At 49.9% G+C, this 20,348-nt stretch overlaps 2 protein-coding genes across 2 annotated transcripts in view; one reads left to right on the top strand and one right to left on the bottom strand.

Annotated features, from left to right (window-relative positions):
* LOC147097776 (transmembrane protein 205-like) overlaps positions 1–19,148 on the bottom strand; it is a 37,464-nt gene extending 18,316 nt beyond the window's left edge. Inside the window, exon 1 of the mRNA XM_085971877.1 lies at positions 19,069–19,148. The gene's annotated coding sequence lies outside the window, so the exon portion shown is untranslated. The remainder of the gene's footprint in view (positions 1–19,068) is intronic.
* On the top strand, positions 858–19,850 carry LOC147097775 (coiled-coil domain-containing protein 159-like). Its single transcript, XM_085971875.1, has 11 exons — positions 858–944; positions 3,780–3,813; positions 3,939–4,057; positions 8,172–8,253; positions 9,984–10,185; positions 11,285–11,352; positions 12,571–12,647; positions 13,924–13,997; positions 15,711–15,796; positions 17,267–17,334; positions 19,709–19,850. The coding sequence occupies exons 1-11, from the start codon at positions 885–887 to the stop codon at positions 19,721–19,723; spliced, it is 885 nt and encodes a 294-aa protein (XP_085828001.1). The 5' UTR covers positions 858–884; the 3' UTR covers positions 19,724–19,850.
* The last annotated feature ends 498 nt before the right edge of the window (positions 19,851–20,348 follow it).

Raw genomic sequence — 20,348 nt, 5'->3', positions numbered from 1 at the left:
CTTTAAGAAGGGTAGGAAGGCCTGCAATACCGCGGCACGTAGCGCCGCTATATTCCCTCGCAGCACCCCAAGAGGGAGGCGGGGTGCTTCCAGTAGCGCCCTGCTTCCCTCTTGGGGCGCTACCACTCAATTTCAGCTGCGGTGGCGCTAATATTTTGGGGACACAACTCAATTTCTCCCCCTTAATTTTGCTACTTGTAACCTGTAATCACGCCATCATAACATAAATTTCAGTGCACCCAATGGGGAGTCAGACACGATGGGAGCATGGGTCAGAGACAGCTTTACAACACTAAAGGAACAATTCTCTGGCTGCTGAATTTATTATTCAATAAAAAAACTCAGCATTTTACAATGTTTGATAACATACCAGAGAGCACTGAACTCTTGTTTTAGGTTTTCCATACTATATCATGTATCTTCCTCAATATATTATATATTACAAGGAACAATCAGATAAGTCACTATTAGCGGTAGTCAATAAGATTGCTGGAAAGTAACACAAATAGAGAATGGTCCCATAATCACCATTGGCCAATGAGTTTGCTTAAAGGAGTTACTAAGCTTTGAGAGGTCACGTGACCCTTACTAGCCTTCATCGTCACAGGGTCAAAATCTTGGAACTCCCTCCCTAACAGCACTGTGGGAGCATCTTCACCACACGGACTGCAGCGGTTCAAGAAGGCTGCTCACCACCACCTTCTCAAGGGCAACTAGGGATGGGCAATAAATGCCGGCCTTGCACTGAGAACGAATTTTTTATGAAGCCAACGAGATTGCTAGAAAAGCATCAGTCAGTGGTAAAGCAATTTGTAGTGAAAAACTATATGAAATGCTGTGATGAATCTTTGTGCTTTGCTTTTGCAGTTTGATAAATTTGAGAGATGAATACTGATATTTCTCTCATGTCTCGGATAGTCACAGACAGCGATGGGGATACTATGGTAAGTCAGCGCTGCTCACATTAGACAAGTCCGAGCTCCACGTGCCTCACCTGGCCTTGGGGCAACAACGTGCAAGGTTAAAAGTGGCACGCTGCGATCCTCACAAGGGCTGCCTGGGACAGCTGAGCATGACATTCATTCATCCTCCTCACTCCCCTCTTCTCTCTCTTATTTTCCTCTTTCTTATTATTCCTGGGCTATGGGGATCTAGAGGCTGTAGTGTGTGTTAAATGGAACAGTGGGATCAGTCTATCCAACTGCAGTAAAAAAAAGGCACATAAATACTGGGTCACTTCAGCAGAGAGAGAACACATCAAGCAATTCTTATTACTGAGTGTCCCAGAGTCCAATAGTAATACCTGCATCAGTGCCCCACCAGAACAATTTGGGTAGTGTTGAACTGAGAATTCCTGTGGTGCCACTCCAAAGCTCTCCCTATCCCTTTCAACCACACCCTTTAACAGACCGCATTGTGAATATGATGCAAGGTAGGCTAGGCCCCAGGCGGCTTACGGCTATAATCACACACCCTTGAGATCCCCACCAGGGCAAGATCCCCAATTTCTGGCACAGCAAGCACCCGACAGCTCACAAAAAACAGAGCGATTGCATCCCTTAATGTCACATCTGCCAGAACCTCTTCTGCTACCTCCAAACAAGGCACTTCCTGCCTGGTCAACGAGGTCCGAGTCACCAGCCACCCACACATACCCAGACGATAAAAAGACACACAGATAGCCTGCCAAGTGATCCCAGTTGGGTCCTATCCAACAATGAATGGGAATTGAGTTGTGAGCCATTACATGGAGCTTCCACCAGCAGCCAATTAAAAGGGCAAGTTAAGATCAATGTTCGGATATAGCACATCCCCTCCTGCCTGCACTAATGGAACCCCAGAGCCTTGATGGAATGTCGGAAAGGCTGTGGTGGGGAGGGGACGAACTCTCAGATTCTCTGTTTGTGCCCAAAAATCCAGGCCTTTTGTAAAAAGTGCTGTGTGGTATCCAAATTTCTCCAACAACATAATTGAGCTGTACAAAAAGAAAATACTGCAGATGCTGGAAATCTGAAATAAAAACAGAAAATGCTGGAGACACTCAGTAGGTCAGGCAGCATCTGTGGGGAGAGAAACAGAGTTAACGTTTCAGGTCGATGACTTTTCATCAGAACTAATTGAGCTGTAACCTCCTCCAGCACTACAACCCTCCGGGATCTCTGCGTTCCTCCCATTCTGGCCTCTTGCGCATCCCCGATTTCCTTCACTCCACCATTGGCGGCCGTGCCTTTAGCTGCCTGGGCCCTAAGCTCTGGAATTCCCTCCCTAAACCTCTCCACCTCGCTATCTCTCTCTCCTCAAATACGCTCCTTAAAATCTACCATTTTGACCAAGCCTGTCCTAATATCTCCCAATGTGGCTCGATGTCAAATGTTGTCCGATTACACTCCTGCAAAGCACCTTTTCACTACGTTAAAGACGCTATATAAAAGCGAGTTGTTGTTGTTGAGCCTGGCCCAGCTCACAGCCTTCTGAGTCTTCTCATATTGGGCTCCTGGACCCAGACACGGGCTGACTCCTAACAGGAGCTCAACAGATCAGCCCACACTCGGTCAGTGTGGGTCAAGTGGTGTGGAACATAGCAAGCCCGGTAAAAAAAGGTGTGCTCACTGAGGCTGGGCCAGGGGAAATGTGCATAGTTCTGATTGCCATTTGTGCAGACACAGGGCTGGCACATCAACGGCAACAGCCGTATAATCCAAGCATTGCACAGCAAGGGGGATATGGAGTGGAGATCACTGCAACAGGCAGCCACACCAGTGAATCCCAGGATCACTCACCAATACCAGCTCCTGGGTTTCTGTAAGCTGCAAGGTCTAGCTTGCTCCCACCAACTCTGTGGGAACACCATACCGCATGCATTGTATATTTGTTGAGTATATTCAAGGCTGTGATCGATAGATTTTTGGACTCTAGGGGAATCAAGGGATATGGGGGTCGGGCGGAAAAGTGTGGAGTTGAGGTTGAAGATCAGCCATGATCTTATTGAATGGCGGAGCAGGCTCGAGGGGCCGTGTGGCCGACTCCTGCTCCGAATTCTTATGTTAATGCCAACACTGTAAAATTATCATTTCTAACTGAGAAGTTACAGAGTGGGGAGAGGGGTGGGGGGGAAATGAAGGTGATTCCAGGAATCAGAAGGTTGGATTTGTTTCCTTTGGAAATAAGACTTCAACACGATCTATTTGAAATTTCAAAATTATTTGAGGGGAATTCACAAAACAGATCCAGGCAAAGTGTTCACTAAAGCAAAGGTTTCAAATACCAGGGAAGGTGAGGGCATTCAGCGGTGGAAGAGTTGGAGGGTCATCACAGCCAAACCTCTCCTAGTCCTCACCCAGTGTCCGCACACACACTTACTGACCAGCACAGGCCACTGGATAGTGATCGAGAGCAGGAACTCTGGCTGTTTCTCCCCCTCTCCGTTACCCCGGGGTGCTGGAGTCAGCTGCAGCACAACTCTGCTGCCGCGTGTGCTGATTTCGACTAACTCAGAACAGGAATGTACCCTGGGGAACCTCCTGGTCTGTCTGGGGCAGTCCAACACTGAGAGGAGGCGAGAGAATTCGGAAAAAAAGTAACAAAATCTGAACCAAATCCATCGCGACGTTTAAACAGGCTAAGTTACTTGGGAACACTGTTAACAAAGTGGTGTAGCAGGCGGTTTGGGGCAAATGGCTTGTTCCTGTGAAGTGTACAGAATGAGTAAAGTTGGAGCCAGTCTCAAACTCTCCTGGAAGTTGGTTTTGAGTCACTGATATTATTTTCTTCCATTGCAGCAGACGTTGAAGTTTGGCGGCTGTCACCAGAAAGGTGGGGACAGATGATATGTGTTGATATTTCAAGTCAAACCCGCAGTCCATCAGCACTAGTGCTTGTTTTGATAAAAAGAGACGCCATTGGATCAGCGGGTCTGATGGATCTTTCTTGCGTTTCAGACACCACATTTAATAAGGTGCGGAGTTTCAGTGACACTCATGCGGGATTACCACCAGACAGCAAGCACCTGACGGATGAGCTCGAGGTCATCAAGTTCCACATCGAAGTCCAAACCAGAGTATGGCTCAGGCAGAAAAGCTGTTTTTTTGTGACTTCTCAAGTTATTCCCTTCTCCTGAACTGTTAACCTCTGTGTAATACCCCCGAGCCCCGTTACCCTCCATGTTACATGCTCTCAATTATCTGGTATCTTCTGCCTGACGTGCTGCTCACGATCCATCACTTTCCACAGAGCACCTTCCAGCTATCAGTTATCCTCTCTATAACACACTCCCGTGTATCCTATCTTCTGTGTAACACGCTCACTACCATCTATTATCCTGTATATGTTACTAGGAGTGAGCCCAGGCTCAGTGGTAGCATTCCAGCCTCTGAGTCGGAAGGTTATAGGTTCGAGTCCCACTCCAGACAGTTCTGGGAAGTTGAAATGAGAGTGTTCAGTCCCTGAATAATGCTTTGACATCCGGCAGGGTACTCACAACCGATGGGAGTGCAGCGACATCCCCTGAGTAGCGAGCGGCAGACCTGACCTCTGGCCTCTGAATACTGGGTTAACAACCATCGCATTCAGTGAAGTCACCAACTAAGGAGGGTCTACAGCAGAACCTGGATCTGCTGGAGTCGTACTGCCAGACTTGGGCCCTGACAATAAATCCCAAAAAAACCAAAGTCGTTGTGTTCCAGCAAAGATCCAGACCTCAGGGATCCAAAATAAATTTCACAATAGGAACAACCAAAATTGAACAAACCACTAACTACACATACTTGGGCTTAAAAATCAGTTCTACGGGAAACTTCAAACTGGCTGTGAATGAACTGAAAGAGAAAGCAAGAAGGGCTTTCTATGCCATAAAAAAATCAATCCAAATAGAAATCCCAATTAGCATTTGGCTAAAAATTTTCAAATCAGTAATTGAACCAATTGCACTCTAAGGCAGTGAGGTATGGGGACCGCTAACACAACAAGAATTTGCAAAATGGGAACACCCAATTGAGATCCTACATGCAGAATTCTGTAAAAGTATCCTCCGGACTCAAAGGAAAACAGTAAACAATGCATGCAGGGCGGAACTAGGCCAATATCCATTAATAATCACTATCCAAAAAAGAGCCACCAAATTTTGGAATCACCTACAAATGAGCAACCCCCAATGCTATCACTACGACGCCCTGAAATGCCAAGAGCTGACCATAAAGAAGAATACCCTCAGTCAACTAGTCCTGGGACTCAGTGAAGTAACTACTAACACTACTAACAATAACCAGCCACAGGACAGTGACAGCGTAACACAAAGAATTCGACCCAACACAATCGTCGCTAAGCAAAAGGAAAAATATCTGACATACTGGGCAGAAACAACAAAAACCCAAAGCAAACTCAATTGCTACTTGGCCCTAAACAGACAATACAACATAGCTGATTACCTGACCATGGTAAAGGACAGCAAACTGAGAAAAATCCTGACAACGTACAGACTTAGTGAACATAGCCTGGCGATCGAAAAAGGTAGACACAGACAGACCCGGCTACCAAGGGAGGACAGGATATGCTCTCACTGCAGTCAGGGAATGGTGGAGACAGAGATGCACTTCCTCACAGCTTGTAGAAAATATCAGGGCATAAGGGAGAATTTCTACCCAAAATTTACAAAAATATGCCCGGAATTCAGAAAATTGAATGACGACCAAAAACTCCCATACCTACTAGGGGAAGAGAGAAGTTGCATAACACTGGCGGCACACTATGTTACAGCTTGCCATAAACAGAGGGACAACCACTAAAGATAAGATAAGAGTATATATAAATTATATGAAAGTATATTTATACACTCAGGGATATATCTGTTTATACACTGTATGGATAGATCTGTATTTTTGTGAACAAACATGAATGTTTTCCAATGCTTTGGCAACATAAGATGTAACTTGTCATGCCAATAAAGCGATTTGAATTGAATTGAAGTGGAGTGACCCTCTCCCCCATGGCATCTGGCTGGTAGGGATTGTGACTCAGGCTAACCACACGTCTGTGCAAAAAAATGGGATTTTGTTACAGAAACAAGCCAGAGCACAATCTGCTGGAGGTAAACAGCAGTGGCAGAAATGGTTTGCCTTGCGTGTTGATAAAAAGAAAGACTTGCATTTCTACAGCACCTTTCACGACCACCTGACGTCCCAAAGCGCTTTACAGCCAATGAGGTACTTTTGAAGTGTAGTCACTGTTGTAATGTAGGAAACGCGGCAGCCAATTTGCGCACAGCAAGCTCCCACAAACAGCAGTGTGATCATGACCAGATAATCTGTTTTAGTGATGTTGCATGAGGGATAAATATGCCCCAGGACATCAGGATAACTCCCCTGCTCTTCGAAATAGTGCTGTGGGATCTTTTACGGCCCCTCCGACAGTGCGGCGCTCCCTCAGTACTGCCCCCTCCGACAGCGCAGTGCTCCCTCAGTACCGCCCCTCCGACAGTGCGGCGCTCCCTCAGTACTGCCCCCTCCGACAGTGCGGTGCTCCCTCAGTACTGCCTCTCCGACAGTGCGGCGCTCCCTCAGTACTGCCCCTCCGACAGTGCGGCGTTCTCTCAGTACTGCCCCTCTGACAGTGCGGCGCTCTCTCAGTACTGTCCCTCCGACAGTGCGGCACTCCCTCAGTACTGTCCCTCCGACAGTGCGGCGCTCCCTCAGTACTGCCCCTCCGACAGTGCGGCGTTCTCTCAGTACTGCCCCCCTGACAGTGCGGCGCTCCCTCAGTACTGCCCCTCCGACAGTGCGGCGCTCCCTCAGTACTGCCCCTCCGACAGTGCGGCGCTCCCTCAGTACTGCCCCTCTGACAGTGCGGCACTCCCTCAGTACTGCCCCTGCGACAGTGCGGCGCTCCCTCAGTACTGCCCCTCCGACAGTGCGGCGCTCCCTCAGTACTGCCCCTCTGACAGTGCAGCACTCCCTCAGTACTGCCCCTCCGACAGTGCAACGCTCACTCAGTACTGCCCCTCCGACAGTGCAACGCTCACTCAGTACCGCCCCTTCGACACTCCCTCAGTACTGCCCCTCCGACAGTGCAACGCTCACTCAGTACCGCCCCTCCGACAGTGCAGCACTCCCTCAGTACTGCCCCTCCGACAGTGCAATGCTCACTCAGTACCGCCCCTCCGACAGTGCAGCACTCCCTCAGTACTGCCCCTCCGACAGTGCGGCGCCCCCTCAGTACTGCTCCTCCAACAGTGCGGCACTCCCTCAGTACTGCCCCTCCGACAGTGCGGCGCTCCCTCAGTACCGCCCCTCCGACATTGCGGCGCTCCCTCAGTACCGCCCCTCCGACATTGCGGCGCTCCCTCAGTACTGCCCCTCCGACAGTGCAACGCTCACTCAGTACCGCCCCTCCAACAGTGCAGCACTCCCTCAGTACCGCCCCTCCGACAGTGCAGCACTCCCTCAGTACTGCCCCTCCGACAGTGCGGCGCTCCCCCAGTACTGCCCCTCCGACAGTGCGGCACTCCCTCAGTACTGCCCCTCCGACAGTGCAGCGCTCCCTCAGTACTGCCCCTCCGACAGTGCGGCGCTCCCTCAGTACTGCCCCTCCGACAGTGCGGCGCTCCCTCAGTACTGCACTGGAGTGTCAGCCTAGATTTTGATGCTCAAGTCTCTGGAGTGGGACGTGAACCCACAACCTTCTCACTCGGAGGCGAGAGTGCTGCCCACTGAGTCACAGCAAAGAAAGGAAAAGACTACACTTGCTGCAATCCATCATCTGCCGTGCAACACTGTTATTCTTCATCACCCACACGATCTGTTCTCCTGTCTTCACAGCCCTCACCCACACAATCTGTTCTCCTGTCTTCACAGCCCTCCCCCACACAATCTGTTCTGTCTTCACAGCCCTCCCCCGCACGGTCTGTTCTCCTGTCCTCACAGCCCTCCCCCACACGATCTGTTCTCCTGTCTTCACAGCCCTCCCCCGCACGATCTGTTCTCCTGTCCTCACAGCCCTCACCCACACGATCTGTTGCCTCGTGTAATGTGCTCCCCACAGCTGCTATTCTCCATGTAGCACACTCTGTAACGTGTTCCTAGTTAATCATGTCCATGTGCCCCATGTAATAGTAACAGAAATTGTGGTGTGGTTTAAATGGTACTTGGTGCTCTTGTTCTCATGGTTTATTTTATTCCTAGACCATTGAGTCCCTGAATCAAACAGTGAGCCTCCTGGCAACGGAGCGAAGCCACCATCAGCAGCAGATCCGACTACTGGAGGGTACGTGGGGGAGGGAATCGCTGAAATGTATGTGGCCCAGGCAGGTGGAACAGTGAGGACGGGAGTTGGGCATGGAGTGACTGGAGTGGGGCTGGGTTGAGGAAAGGGCTAAGAAGGTAGCACCTTGTTGGGTACGTGGCCCAGTAATCCCTGGGCCAACTCGAGCACTGCCCAAAGGCTTTGAAACATCTGTTAAATGAGGTCCCAGTGGCTCAGGCGCCCCGCTGGGTGTGGTACTGAGCCATATGGACCAGGATCATTAGGGGCCTACATGTTCCTCGATACTTCTGGTCTAACAAGCTGGCAAATCAGCCAGGGTTCCTGCTCCCTGCTGGAAATATATATTTACAGAAATCTGGAAGAACAAGTTCAGGTCCACCGTCAATAGTCCGTCCAAACTCCCGGTTTCAGCTCAAGGTTCATGAAAGGCCACTTGGGTGTGGGGAGTGGGGAAATGCTACCCCAGCAGCAGTGGAGATGCAAAGATTAAAGACAGGACTTGCATTTATAAACAGCTCCTCTCACATCATTAAAGCACTTTACAGCCAACAAAGTACTTCTGAAGTACCGTAGGAAACATGGCAGCAATTTGAGCACAGCAAGATCCCATAAACATCAATGAAATAAATGACCGGATAATTTATTTTAGTGATGTTGGGTGAGGGATAAATATTGGCAAGGACACCAGCGAGAACTCCCCTGCTCTTCTTCGAATACTGCCATGGGATCTTTTATGTCCACTCGAGGAGGCAGACAGGGCCTTGGTTTAATGTCTCATCTGAAACGACGGCACCTCCGACAGTGCAGCGCTCCCTCAGTACTGACCCTCCGACAGTGCGGCGCTCCCTCAGTACTGCCTCTCCGACAGTGCAGCACTCCCTCAGTACTGCCCCTCCGACAGTGCGGCGCTCCCTCAGTACTGCCCCTCCGACAGTGCGGCGCTCCCTCAGTACTGCCCCTCCGACAGTGCGGCGCTCCCTCAGTACTGCCCCTCCGACAGTGCGGCGCTCCCTCAGTACTGCCCCTCCGACAGTGCGGCGCTCCCTCAGCACTGCCCCTCCGACAGTGTAGCACTCCCTCAGTACTGCACTGGTCTCTATTAATTTTATTTTGCTAATCCCCCCACCTCCCAAAAGGTGTTAACTCTTGCTGGGGTGGCCACCATCCTCCAGCACTTCAACCAAGGGGCCATTCACCATGTATGTGCCCAGATAGTGACCATTGGCAGAATATTCAATTATAAGAGGAATCACAGCTGAGCGCAGTCCTCTTCTCACCTCGTGTTCACAACATGTATACTTTCCAATTGTGTCCAACTCAGGTTGGCTGAGATCAGTCCAGAACGAGCATGGGACCTTCTACAATTGGATAATTAATTTTTTTCTGGTCTAAATCCTTGATTTCCAGCCCACTGACCTGCTCCCACCTCCCAGACCCAATACAGTGACAGTCACTCAAAGTCATCCAACCGACCCAGAGAAACACCTCCTTCTGATTCTCTGCCCCTGGTCTGCTCTCAACGCCTCCCCGTGGCTGAGATTAGGAACTCAGCGCAGGGGGTGATTGAACCCATTGGCATGATGCAGCCCAAGTTGCACACTGACCCACTGTGCCACCCACCTGAGATGGCGCCTCGCCCCCACCCCACCCACCTGAAACCCATCTCTCTCGCAGCTGACGGACTGTATAGACATTTCATCTCATCCGTAAACTCTTTGTGCCTTACACAGCGGAAGTGAGGAGACTGAGCATGAGCAGTAATATTGAAGAGGCCAGGATTAATTTGATGATAGACAGAAAGATTGAAGACTGGAGGAAGCTGTCCTCAAACCTGACCAAAACACAAGTGCCGTCCCAGCAAGTGGAAAACCAGGTGCAGATAACAGAGACCAGCAGCCAGGCAGAAGAACTTGCCGCAGAAATACACGAGAGGTAAGATTTCTAATACAAAAAATATATTTAGAACTTAACAGAGCTCAATGAGCCAATCGCCATCAGGACACAGGCGACCAGAGATTAGTGGAGGAAGGACCATCAGCCAAGAGTTCCGTTCTTTATCCATGTCCAGTGACCACTTATGGACACTGGGTGAAGGTGGGATTCAGTTTGTCTATCGATGGCCCCCCACAGTCAAGCAACCTACTGCCACTCTCTGTCTAGGTTCACACATAGTGAACGGCCGTCACATAACCTGTGGAGTCACATCCCAGCACGAGTCAACAACTCGATGGCCATCGACTCCAGCAGAATTCTCTGGTTGGAGTCAAAGGCCAATACACAGCTTAATAACTCCCAAGTTTGATATTCTAAACACATAGCTTAGTGGTGACTTGGTAGCCACAACATTGAAATGTTGGACTCCCACCTAGGAGTACTGCAGGAAACGCGGCAGCCAATTTGAGCACAGCAAGATCCCACAAACATCAATGAAATAAATGACCAGATCATTTGTTTGAGTCATGTTGCTTGAGGGATAAACATTGGCCAGGACACTGGGGAGAACTCCCCTGCTCTTCTTCCAATAGTGCCATGGGATCTTTTACATCCACCTGAGAGGGCAGACGGGGCTGCAGTTTAACGTCTCATCCTGGAGTGCCAGCCTGGATTTTTGTGCTCGAGTCGCTGGAGTGGGACTTGAACCCACAACCTTCTGACTCAGAGGCGAGAGTGCCACCACTGAGCCACGGCTGTCATGGTGAGCATGATGGGCCGAATGGCCTTTTCTTGCTCTGGATTGTATGTTCTTAAAAGCTTGTCCAGCCCAACTGAGGGAAAAGAGGGAGATGGTCAGCTCAGCTGTGGAGATGTGCCAGACAGGAGCCTCAAATCCTGCTGATAGATAGAGCAGATTCAGAGAAAGGTTGGGGAAAATTACAACAATTAAATATGGATCAGTCGGAATTGGAGTAAAATCGTCAGAGAGCAGTGCCACACGGGGAGAGCTTCCCCGCCACGTGCTGTAGATGGAATGAAATGCTGCCTGGAGTTGTCAGAATCAGGGGATTAACCGAGTTCTTTCTGTCTCTTGCAGCAAAAAGTTTCTATGGGAGGAATGTGAATCATTGCGGAAAGAAGTAGAGCAAATTAATCGAAAGCTAAGTCAGTATCCTTTACCTGCATCTGTTGGGATGGGCATTGGGCTGATAAACTCGACAAATGCCAGGTTGGGGCTTGGTATCTACAGTTGGAAAGGTTCGGGATAATGTTAATGCTGTAATCATTCAGATTAACAAACATTTTAGAGAACAACTAATCTTGAAGACATCCTCAATTTAATGTCGTCTAGTTCTGCCATTTCGCTTTAAATTAAAAAGCATTGGGGTACCAACTGCGTAATGCCAGGCTGCAGCACCTTACACATTGCAGGACTGAAATAAGCCTCAAGACTGAAGCAGTGTGTCAACTTCATTTGAAAAAGGTCTATGGGGTGAAATTGATCTTGGGCTTCAGTGCAAATTGAGCGATTCGCTATCGTCTGCTTTACACTACTGCCCGACCAATTTCACCCCATTAATGTGTTAGATTGCGTCATTATATCAACTTAAAGGGGCAGGAGAGGCTGAGGAGTTTTGTCTGATTAAGAGACACCCCCCATCTTCAGCTGAAAAATAGGAATACAGCTCCCTCGAAGTCCTGCTGAGTGGACGTGGCCAGTGTGGAACCAAGTCCCTCGGACAAGGAGGGTCCCAGGCTGATCTGCTCTTGGCCAGGGCGAAGGCGGAACATTTCTGTTGGTCGCATCATCCCTGGGCTAGAGAGGGAAAAAAGGGGCCACAAATTCCGCTCCCATCCACTGACTCCTGTCCCCCCAAATCAGACAGTACATGTGGATATTGGGCGCGGACAGAATTGGCTTCGGCTGTGATGCTCCCCAAGGTCAAATATCATGCTTAATCAGGCAGCTGTTCTCCAGGAACCAGATCCCATTAATCAGCGCATTTAAGAGAGGAACAGAGGGGTTAGGGGGAAGTATATAAAAAGGACACAGAGCGTGTCCCTTCACCTCAAGGCCTGAGTTCGAATCCAGCCCCAAGTGGTTGGATGACGTCTCCTCTATCTGTTGACCCACATGAAATGAGGTTGGAGCAGTCTTATGATTGCTAGTCTCTGCACATTCTGTGGCAACTCGCGGTATCCTGTCAGGGAGAGAGGCACCAAGCAAAGGCCAGAAAAAAAGAGCAAATCTCCTCAGACCGCTCCCACCTGCCCAGGTGGCCATTCATTTGGGAGAATTGTGGGTGACCCACGTAAACAGAGACAGAGAGACTGGGAATAAAATGAAAATAAATTAAACATTTGTCGCCTTTTTGACTGCAGCTATTCAAGAGGATGATCTGTTAAGTAGCTTGACAGATTGCAAGATACTCAGACAGAACCAAAAGAAATATAATCAGGTAAAGCAGCAAGACAATTACTCACTTTGCTCTTCATTCTGTTGTTTTTAAATAAAGTTGTATGCACCCTGGTTGCCGAGCAATTACTGCACTCGCTTCCTGACTGACTGGAATCCAAGTACTTGCCACTCACGTCTGCTTACTGCAGTAGGAGATATTTCCTTTTGCCTTCTCGCTGATTTTAACATTGCCATTTCTCCAGGTCCTTCTGCACGACTGACCCTTCCCTGGTCAAGCACCAATACTGCACTCTACCCATATCCTAGGAGGTGCAGATGACTCACACACTGAGCTTCACGGGAGCTTGCCTTATGCAGAACTGTAGGTCTGAATCCCAGCCCGACCATTACTTGCTAGAATGAATTAAACCATCGCAGCCAATCCCGCTACAGTAAATCTCTGTGCTTTCCATCTCAATTAGACCGTGTCCCATCCAAAAACTCTCTATTAACACTGAGAATGCTGTTGCAGGAAAGCTCCCCATGTGCTTCTGTGCAATGTGAGTATCCCATTAGTATTGCAGCTCCCACAGACACGGGACTGTTGATGTCAAGAAGTTCCAGTGAACAGGGGCCAATTGAGTTTGGTGTCCAATCAGGCAAGGATTTAAACCATGGGGCTTAACTCACGGGAATCGAACACTGTCCAGCTGAGCAGCCAATCTCTCTGAAGAGAAGTCTAGGACACTTCTCCTCGAGATACTGGGACCTCTGAATGGGAGTGCAGCACTCTCCTCCCTGAGGCACCAGTGTCCCTGAAGGGTATTTAGACCTTTGCATGTCTGCAGTGTTTCTCCGTTTGTAGAATAGGACATTCCTGCAGATGCTGCTAATGACACTCATTGTTCAACGTGCCAGGCATACACTCAAATAATCTCAACATTCCTTTCAGTGAGGCAGAATAGAAATAATACTTAGAAAGAACAGACTAAAATATTCTCCGCTTTTTCCTCCTCACCTCAGGTTGTAGTTTCACAAGCACCAGTAGAACTTCCATTACTGCCCTTATTCTATCCTCATGCCTAATGTCTGCACAGGGGTCATGGAACAGTGATCAGGAGTGTGAACACTGGCTGATGCTTGTTTTCCCTCTCTGTCCCTAGGTCAAGGACACAAACCGACTGTAGCGCGCCCACACTGTTACCAGCTAACTCAGCACAGAACGGGTGGAATGGACTGTTTGAGAGCCGTGCACATGGGTGACAGCTTATGCTGTTGGTCTCATGGCTGGCATAAGACTGTCAAAGTAACTTCTTGTGTTCTTTGCCCCTACCCAGATTCTCGAGAGACTAATACAAAGATGCAGACAAGTGCAGTCACTGGATCCTGAACAGGAGCTGAAAGACATTAAGTACGTGGCAGAGAAACAGGCTGTAAGGCAACAAATGAGAGAGTCAGGGTGGACACAGTGATGTGAGAATGGACTGGCCGATGGTAAATGCACTGCCTGGGGTGATACTGATCCCTACAGAGCTGCAAGGGCCCAGCCAGGATCTCAGACAGTCGGAGTGCTGTAATTGGCCGCAGCGTCCCTAGGAATCAGCCAGGATTCCTGCTCATGATTGCTATCCAGTGACCTTTGCTGGAATGTGAGGAGAGGATTGGGCTTGGATGTGATGTTATCCCAAGGATAAATATTCTGATGACACTCACTGTCCAGGGTCACACACTGAGAACGGCCTCCTGGCGAGGAACCAGCGAGAGTCGGCACCCTTGGGGGGGGGGGGGCGGGGGGGGGGGCAAACTGGAACAAACAAACAAGAAAATAAATGGTATGGGATGGAGTGAGAGTGAACGCGAGGGGTGGAGAGAGAGTGAACGCGAGGGGTGGAGTGAGAGTGAACGCGAGGGATGGAGAGAGAGTGAACGTGAGGGATGGAGAGAGAGTGAACGCGAGGGATGGAGAGAGAGTGAACGCGAGGGATGGAGAGAGAGTGAACGCGAGGGGTGGAGTGAGAGTGAACGCGAGGGATGGAGAGAGAGTGAACGCAAGGGACGGAGAGAGAGTGAACGCGAGGGACGGAGAGAGAGTGAACGCGAGGGACGGAGAGAGAGTGAACGCGAGGGACGGAGAGAGAGTGAACGCGAGGGACGGAGAGAGAGTGAACGCGAGGGACGGAGAGAGAGTGAACGCGAGGGACGGAGTGAGCGTGAACGCGGGGGATGGAGAGAGAGTGAACGCGGGGGATGGAGAGAGAGTGAACGCGGGGGATGGAGAGAGAGTGAACGCGAGGGACGGAGAGAGTGAACGCGAGGGACGGAGAGAGAGTGAACGCGAGGGATGGAGAGAGAGTGAACGCGAGGGACGGAGTGAGTGAACGCGAGGGATGGAGTGAGTGAACGCGAGGGATGGAGTGAGAGTGAAAGCGAGGGATGGAGAGAGAGTGAACGCGAGGGATGGAGAGAGAGTGAACGCGAGGGATGGAGAGAGAGTGAACGCGAGGGATGGAGAGAGAGTGAACGCGAGGGATGGAGAGAGAGTGAACGCGAGGGATGGAGAGAGTGTGAACGCGAGGGATGGAGTGAGAGTGAACGCGAGGGATGGAGAGAGAGTGAACGCGAGGGATGGAGTGAGAGTGAACGCGAGGGATGGAGTGAGAGTGAACGCGAGGGATGGAGAGAGTGTGAACGCGGGGGATGGAGAGAGAGTGAACGCGAGGGATGGAGAGAGAGTAAACGCGAGGGATGGAGAGAGAGTGAACGCGAGGGATGGAGAGAGAGTGAACGCGAGGGATGGAGTGAGAGTGAACGCGAGGGATGGAGTGAGAGTGAACGCGAGGGATGGAGAGAGTGTGAACGCGAGGGATGGAGAGAGAGTGAACGCGAGGGATGGCGAGAGTGAACGCGAGGGATGGAGAGAGTGAATGCGAGGGATGGAGAGAGAGTGAACGCGAGGGATGGAGAGAGAGTGAACGTGAGGGATGGAGTGAGAGTGAACACGAGGGATGGAGTGAGAGTGAACGCGAGGGATGGAGAGAGAGTGAACGCGAGGGATGGAGAGAGAGTGAGTGTGACCACAATCAGGTCTGTAACTGTTTCTGTTCCCATGTGTGTTTCCTCGCAGGTTAGCAATGGTTGATATGCAGGGGCAGATTCAGAACCTTTGTTATTCCAGCAAACAAAAGAATACCGTTGCCAAGATTAAGAGAGGTCAGTCTGAACACCACAGATTCTATGGCTTGTTTTTAATAACATCCAACGAGATTTATCTCGTTAGAAGGGGAGACAGAAGCTAACACAAAATCCAAACACATCCACGATGTATTTATTTTCCAAGTCAATTAATTTTTAAGTTGTCTAGTTCCCTAATCCTTACTCTAATCCCCATTCTTGGATCTCCCCCCCGTCGATCACTATCACTGGCCAATGCTCCAATGCTGTTCTGAAAGCTGCTCCCAAGAGGTGTAACCACCATTTATACTCTCTGTGGGCCCAATGTTTGATTCATATTCTTTTTCCAGTTGGGTGATAGGATTAAGGCTCGCTCCAAACCAGCAATAGACATATTCCCAGTGTTGACATGATTAGTAACTGGTGTCTCATGACACCTTGGACTGTCTTTGATCACGGCTCTGCTCATGGCCAGAATACTGGTCCAACGCACTCCTCCCACATTCTACCCTACGTAAACTCAAAACTCGGCTGCCCATGTCCTAACTCGCACCAAGTCCCGTTCGCCCATCACCCCTGTGCTCGCTGACCATCATTGGCTCCCGGTTAAGTAGCGCCTCAATTTCAAAATTCTCATCCTTGTTTTCAAATCTCTCCATGGCCTCGCCCCTCCCTATCTCTGTAATCTCCTCCAGCCCCACAACCACCGCCCCCCCCCCCGAGATATCTGCACTCCTCTAATTATGGCCTCTTGAGCGTCCCTGATTATAATCGCTCAACCCCAGGTCCTAAGCTCTGGAATTCCCTCCCTAAACCTCTCCACCTTTCTACCTCTCTTTCCTCCTTTAAGACACTCCTTAAAACCTACCTCTTTGACCAAGCTTTTGGTCACCTGCCCTAAGTTCTCCTTCTGTGGCTCGGTGTCAAATCTTTTGTCTTATAATACTCCTGTGAAGAGCCTTGGGGAGTTTCGCTACATTAAAGGCGCTATATAAACACAAGTTGTTGTTGTAACCTGTTGTTGGCCATCAGTGAGAGCAGCAAGTCACTATCCTGCCCTCTCGCTCGACACCCAGTGGGAGCTACAACCTCTTGTGTCATTGCCTCCCTTACATTCCAGTTGATTGACAGATTCCCTCTGCTGGTTCAGTGGGTAAGGGCACTGCCCGATGCGGTGGCACCAAACCATATGGACCAGGATGGTCCAAGGCTCCAGCACTGGTGTGGTGCGCTGACCCTAACTGATCTCAACTGAGCCATCAGGGGAGCCTAACATTTAGATGCATGTGGAAATTCAGTGAAATAACCTTCCCGTCAAATAATGAGAGTTGTGTGGGATGCAGGCACATGGACATGTTGCACCATGGAACTCTTGTGATGTTAATGGTGCTTAATGACAATCAGCAGTAACTCGAGTCAATTAGCCATCTGCCCCCTTCCTGAGCATGTAAGCAACGTAATGAGTCCATCAGGGCCATTACTAATGGAACCGTGCCTTCTCTTTGACAGGTAGAAGTATTGAGTGCGCAAGGAAAGAGCTGATGCTGAAACAAATGTCCAATGCCTCAGATTCTGATGTGAGTTAAAGAAGACTTGCATTTCTATGGCGCCTTTCACGACCTCAGGACGTCCCAAAGCGTTTTACAGCCAATGAAGTACTGTAATGTAGGAAACGCGGCAGCCAATTTGCGCACAGCAAGCTCCCACTAACAGCAATGTGATAATGACCAGATAATCTGTTTTAGTGATATTGATCGAGGGATATATATTGGCCCCAGGACACTGGGGAGAACTTCTGAAAGACGGCACCTCTGACAGTGCAGCACTCCCTCAGTACTGCACTGGAGTGTCAGCCTAGATTTTTGTGCTCAAGTCCCTGGAGTGAGACTTGAACCCACAACCTTCATCAGGGTGGATTCACCCCCCCTCTCCCCCCACTGTCTCCCCATCCTAAAAGTGTAGACTCGCAATGTGGTCCATGGGTGCTGACAGCCTCCCCGCAAGTAGCTGATGTTCAGCTGTAAACCGAGAGAACATGCGTCAGGAGAGGGGGCCTCATGGTTGCTCCCTCTCATGTCCTCACCCGACCTGCTTGTTATCTACTGTTCCCTGCTGCAAAGCAATCAGGAGTGGGAACCCTCACTGATTCCCTCCCCCCCCCACAACCCCAGTAACCCAAGACGCTGAGGCTAGTTCTAGCACCCAGCTTACTCCGCACAATCCAGGGATGGAACCTGGGTTCTTCTCGGGCTGTGAGACCCCAGCCTGTGCATTCACCACTAAACCATAGGGAAAATAACCCGAATTCAGGCCTTTAACTGAAGATCCTTTTGTCCCAAACATTTCCCGGCAGGTTAGTGGCTTATAGTCAATATTCTAAACCGTCATAGCTGGCCACATTGAGAGCCAACAGCTCTGTAAATTCTGTCCCTCGTATTTTAACAGCACATCAGACTAAGGTTGGCCAGTTTCCTGATATCCAATTCCAGTGTGGACCAGGGGCACAGAAACAGGAAATCTGCCCTTTAGGATCCAGTGGTTTAAATCATTTTCCCCCTCCTCTACTTTTCTGAGTTTGGGGTCAGGCGGGGGTGGGGGTCGGGGTTGGGCTGTGCGTGTTGATTGAACAGAAAAGAGGGAGCGTCTGAAGCGTGATGTAGCTAACTGGGCCAGTGTAATTGGGGGAATTTATGCTGCACTGTTATATCCAACCCAGGTTAGATACCAACACCAAAATCAGAGTCTCCATTCTCCAGTATGCTGTGGCAGAGTTTAAATCTTGGTCCTGATCCCTGCCCTATCAATCTCTCTAATCTTTAAGCACTTTGTGTTATTGTTATCTTCACACTCTACCCTTAGTATGAAGTAGTGGAAAGATTTGCGGGCTGATTAACAGTCTGACAGGCCCCCACGTGGGTGCTCCTTCCATGGCCATACCAGTTGATGATAGTGGGGGTTAGTCCAAAACGGTGGGAGGGTTTTACGGGCTCCCACAACCCATACAATGATGGGGGCCACCCACACCCACCAGACCCGAGTATCCCGCTGGATATCAATCCAGAGTTCAGAGCCGGAGCTCCAGCCTCCACTCGCCGGGACTGTCTGGAGTGGGGTTCGAACCCGCCACATTCTGACTCAGAGGCGGAGATGGTATCACTGAGCTACAGAAATCTGTGATAGAAAGACTTGCATTTATATAGCGCCTTTCACGACCTCAGGATGTCCCAAAGTGCTTTACAGCCATTTGGTGTTTGACAACAGCAAATGCCGACAGACGGCTCCTTGTTAGAAATATAAAGTGCCCGTCTTACCTGGTCCCTGCAGCAGCGCAGATCCACCGTCTCCTGCAGTTTAACAGCTGGATTTACGGGTGCCTAAAGGGCAACAGCAACTGGGCGAAAAGCAAACAGGTAAGCACGGCACCAGTGGGCTGGCCTAATGCCACTCTCCTATAACAAGCACTGCAATATAAAAGCGGCAGTTTAGGCTAGAAAAGCATGCCTCAGATCCAGCTGGATAATCGCAACCAGGAGAGGTCTTAAGTCATACAGAAAGCAGTAATTGGAATAGTGCTTATGGTCACATTCCCCTCTCCAACACTCCCTCCCTTGCACCCCCACCCCCAGCCCCAAACCAAAAAAAGGGACACACAAGGCAACCTGGTTCATTTTGGAATGAAGCTGATGTTTGAGCGGCCCAGGGTGAAAGAGGAAAGGAGAGCGAAACGCTTAGTCTCTCCTTAAATACCCCCACCCTGGCATAGCCAAGATCAGGCATGTATGGTGAAAACGTGTTTACGGTTGTTTCTACACCGTACTGCACCATCCCTATCCCATTCACAGGCTCACACCAATCTAGGAAGAGATAACTGGGGAAAACATAGCCTCCTTCTCTCTCGCCCTGGAAAACTCTGATCCTACTCCTGACTGCCTCCCTTTCCTTTCCCTTTAGACCGACACTTGGTAAACCAGTCTATAAGTGAGAGCTTTTGACGGCTACTGCCCTGAATACCATCATCTGTGACCCAGCTGCCAGAACAGCATCGCAGACAGGTGCAAGAGGCCAGCAGCCACAAGCTTAATAAATGAGTTACACAAACCCTAGAGCGGTTTCTTATTTACCGAGATGCTGAAGGTTTCTAGCTTCTCAGGAAGGCAGGGGTACCCCCTTGTTGTTTGACTGTATCAAAAGGTTCGTTTTGGAGGACGAAGGGAGAGAGGGAAGCTTTGAAGCCAAATTTTCTCTCACTGGAACCCATCCCATGAGGTAGGGCTTCACATACCAGGCATCTTGCCCGAGTGAGTTTAGCAAGTATTGGTAGCTCCTGAACCATGGAGGGCATCACGCCAAAGTTCAAACTTGCATACCTGCCAGCAGGAGACACGAGATAGCAGTAGAGAGCAGTAACCCCGCTTTACTTCCTCACTTCCTCCAGTACAATCAGCAGCGAGACCAATTGCTCCTTCTGCTGCACCAGCTAGCTCCGGGGGGAGGCCAGGAATGGAGCCGTGTGACTCAGCAGGCAATGCATTTACCCCCACCAAGCCAAGGCTGCAGTTACTATTTTGGTTTTGGTCGGCAATGACTTCAG

The sequence above is a fragment of the Somniosus microcephalus genome, chromosome 31, assembly GCF_052327205.1.
Source record: "Somniosus microcephalus isolate GS21.2 chromosome 31, FLI_Smic_1.0, whole genome shotgun sequence".
NCBI lineage: Eukaryota > Metazoa > Chordata > Chondrichthyes > Squaliformes > Somniosidae > Somniosus > Somniosus microcephalus.
Note: the sequence above shows the minus strand (reverse complement) of the source record. Positions and strands in the feature narration are given on the sequence as shown.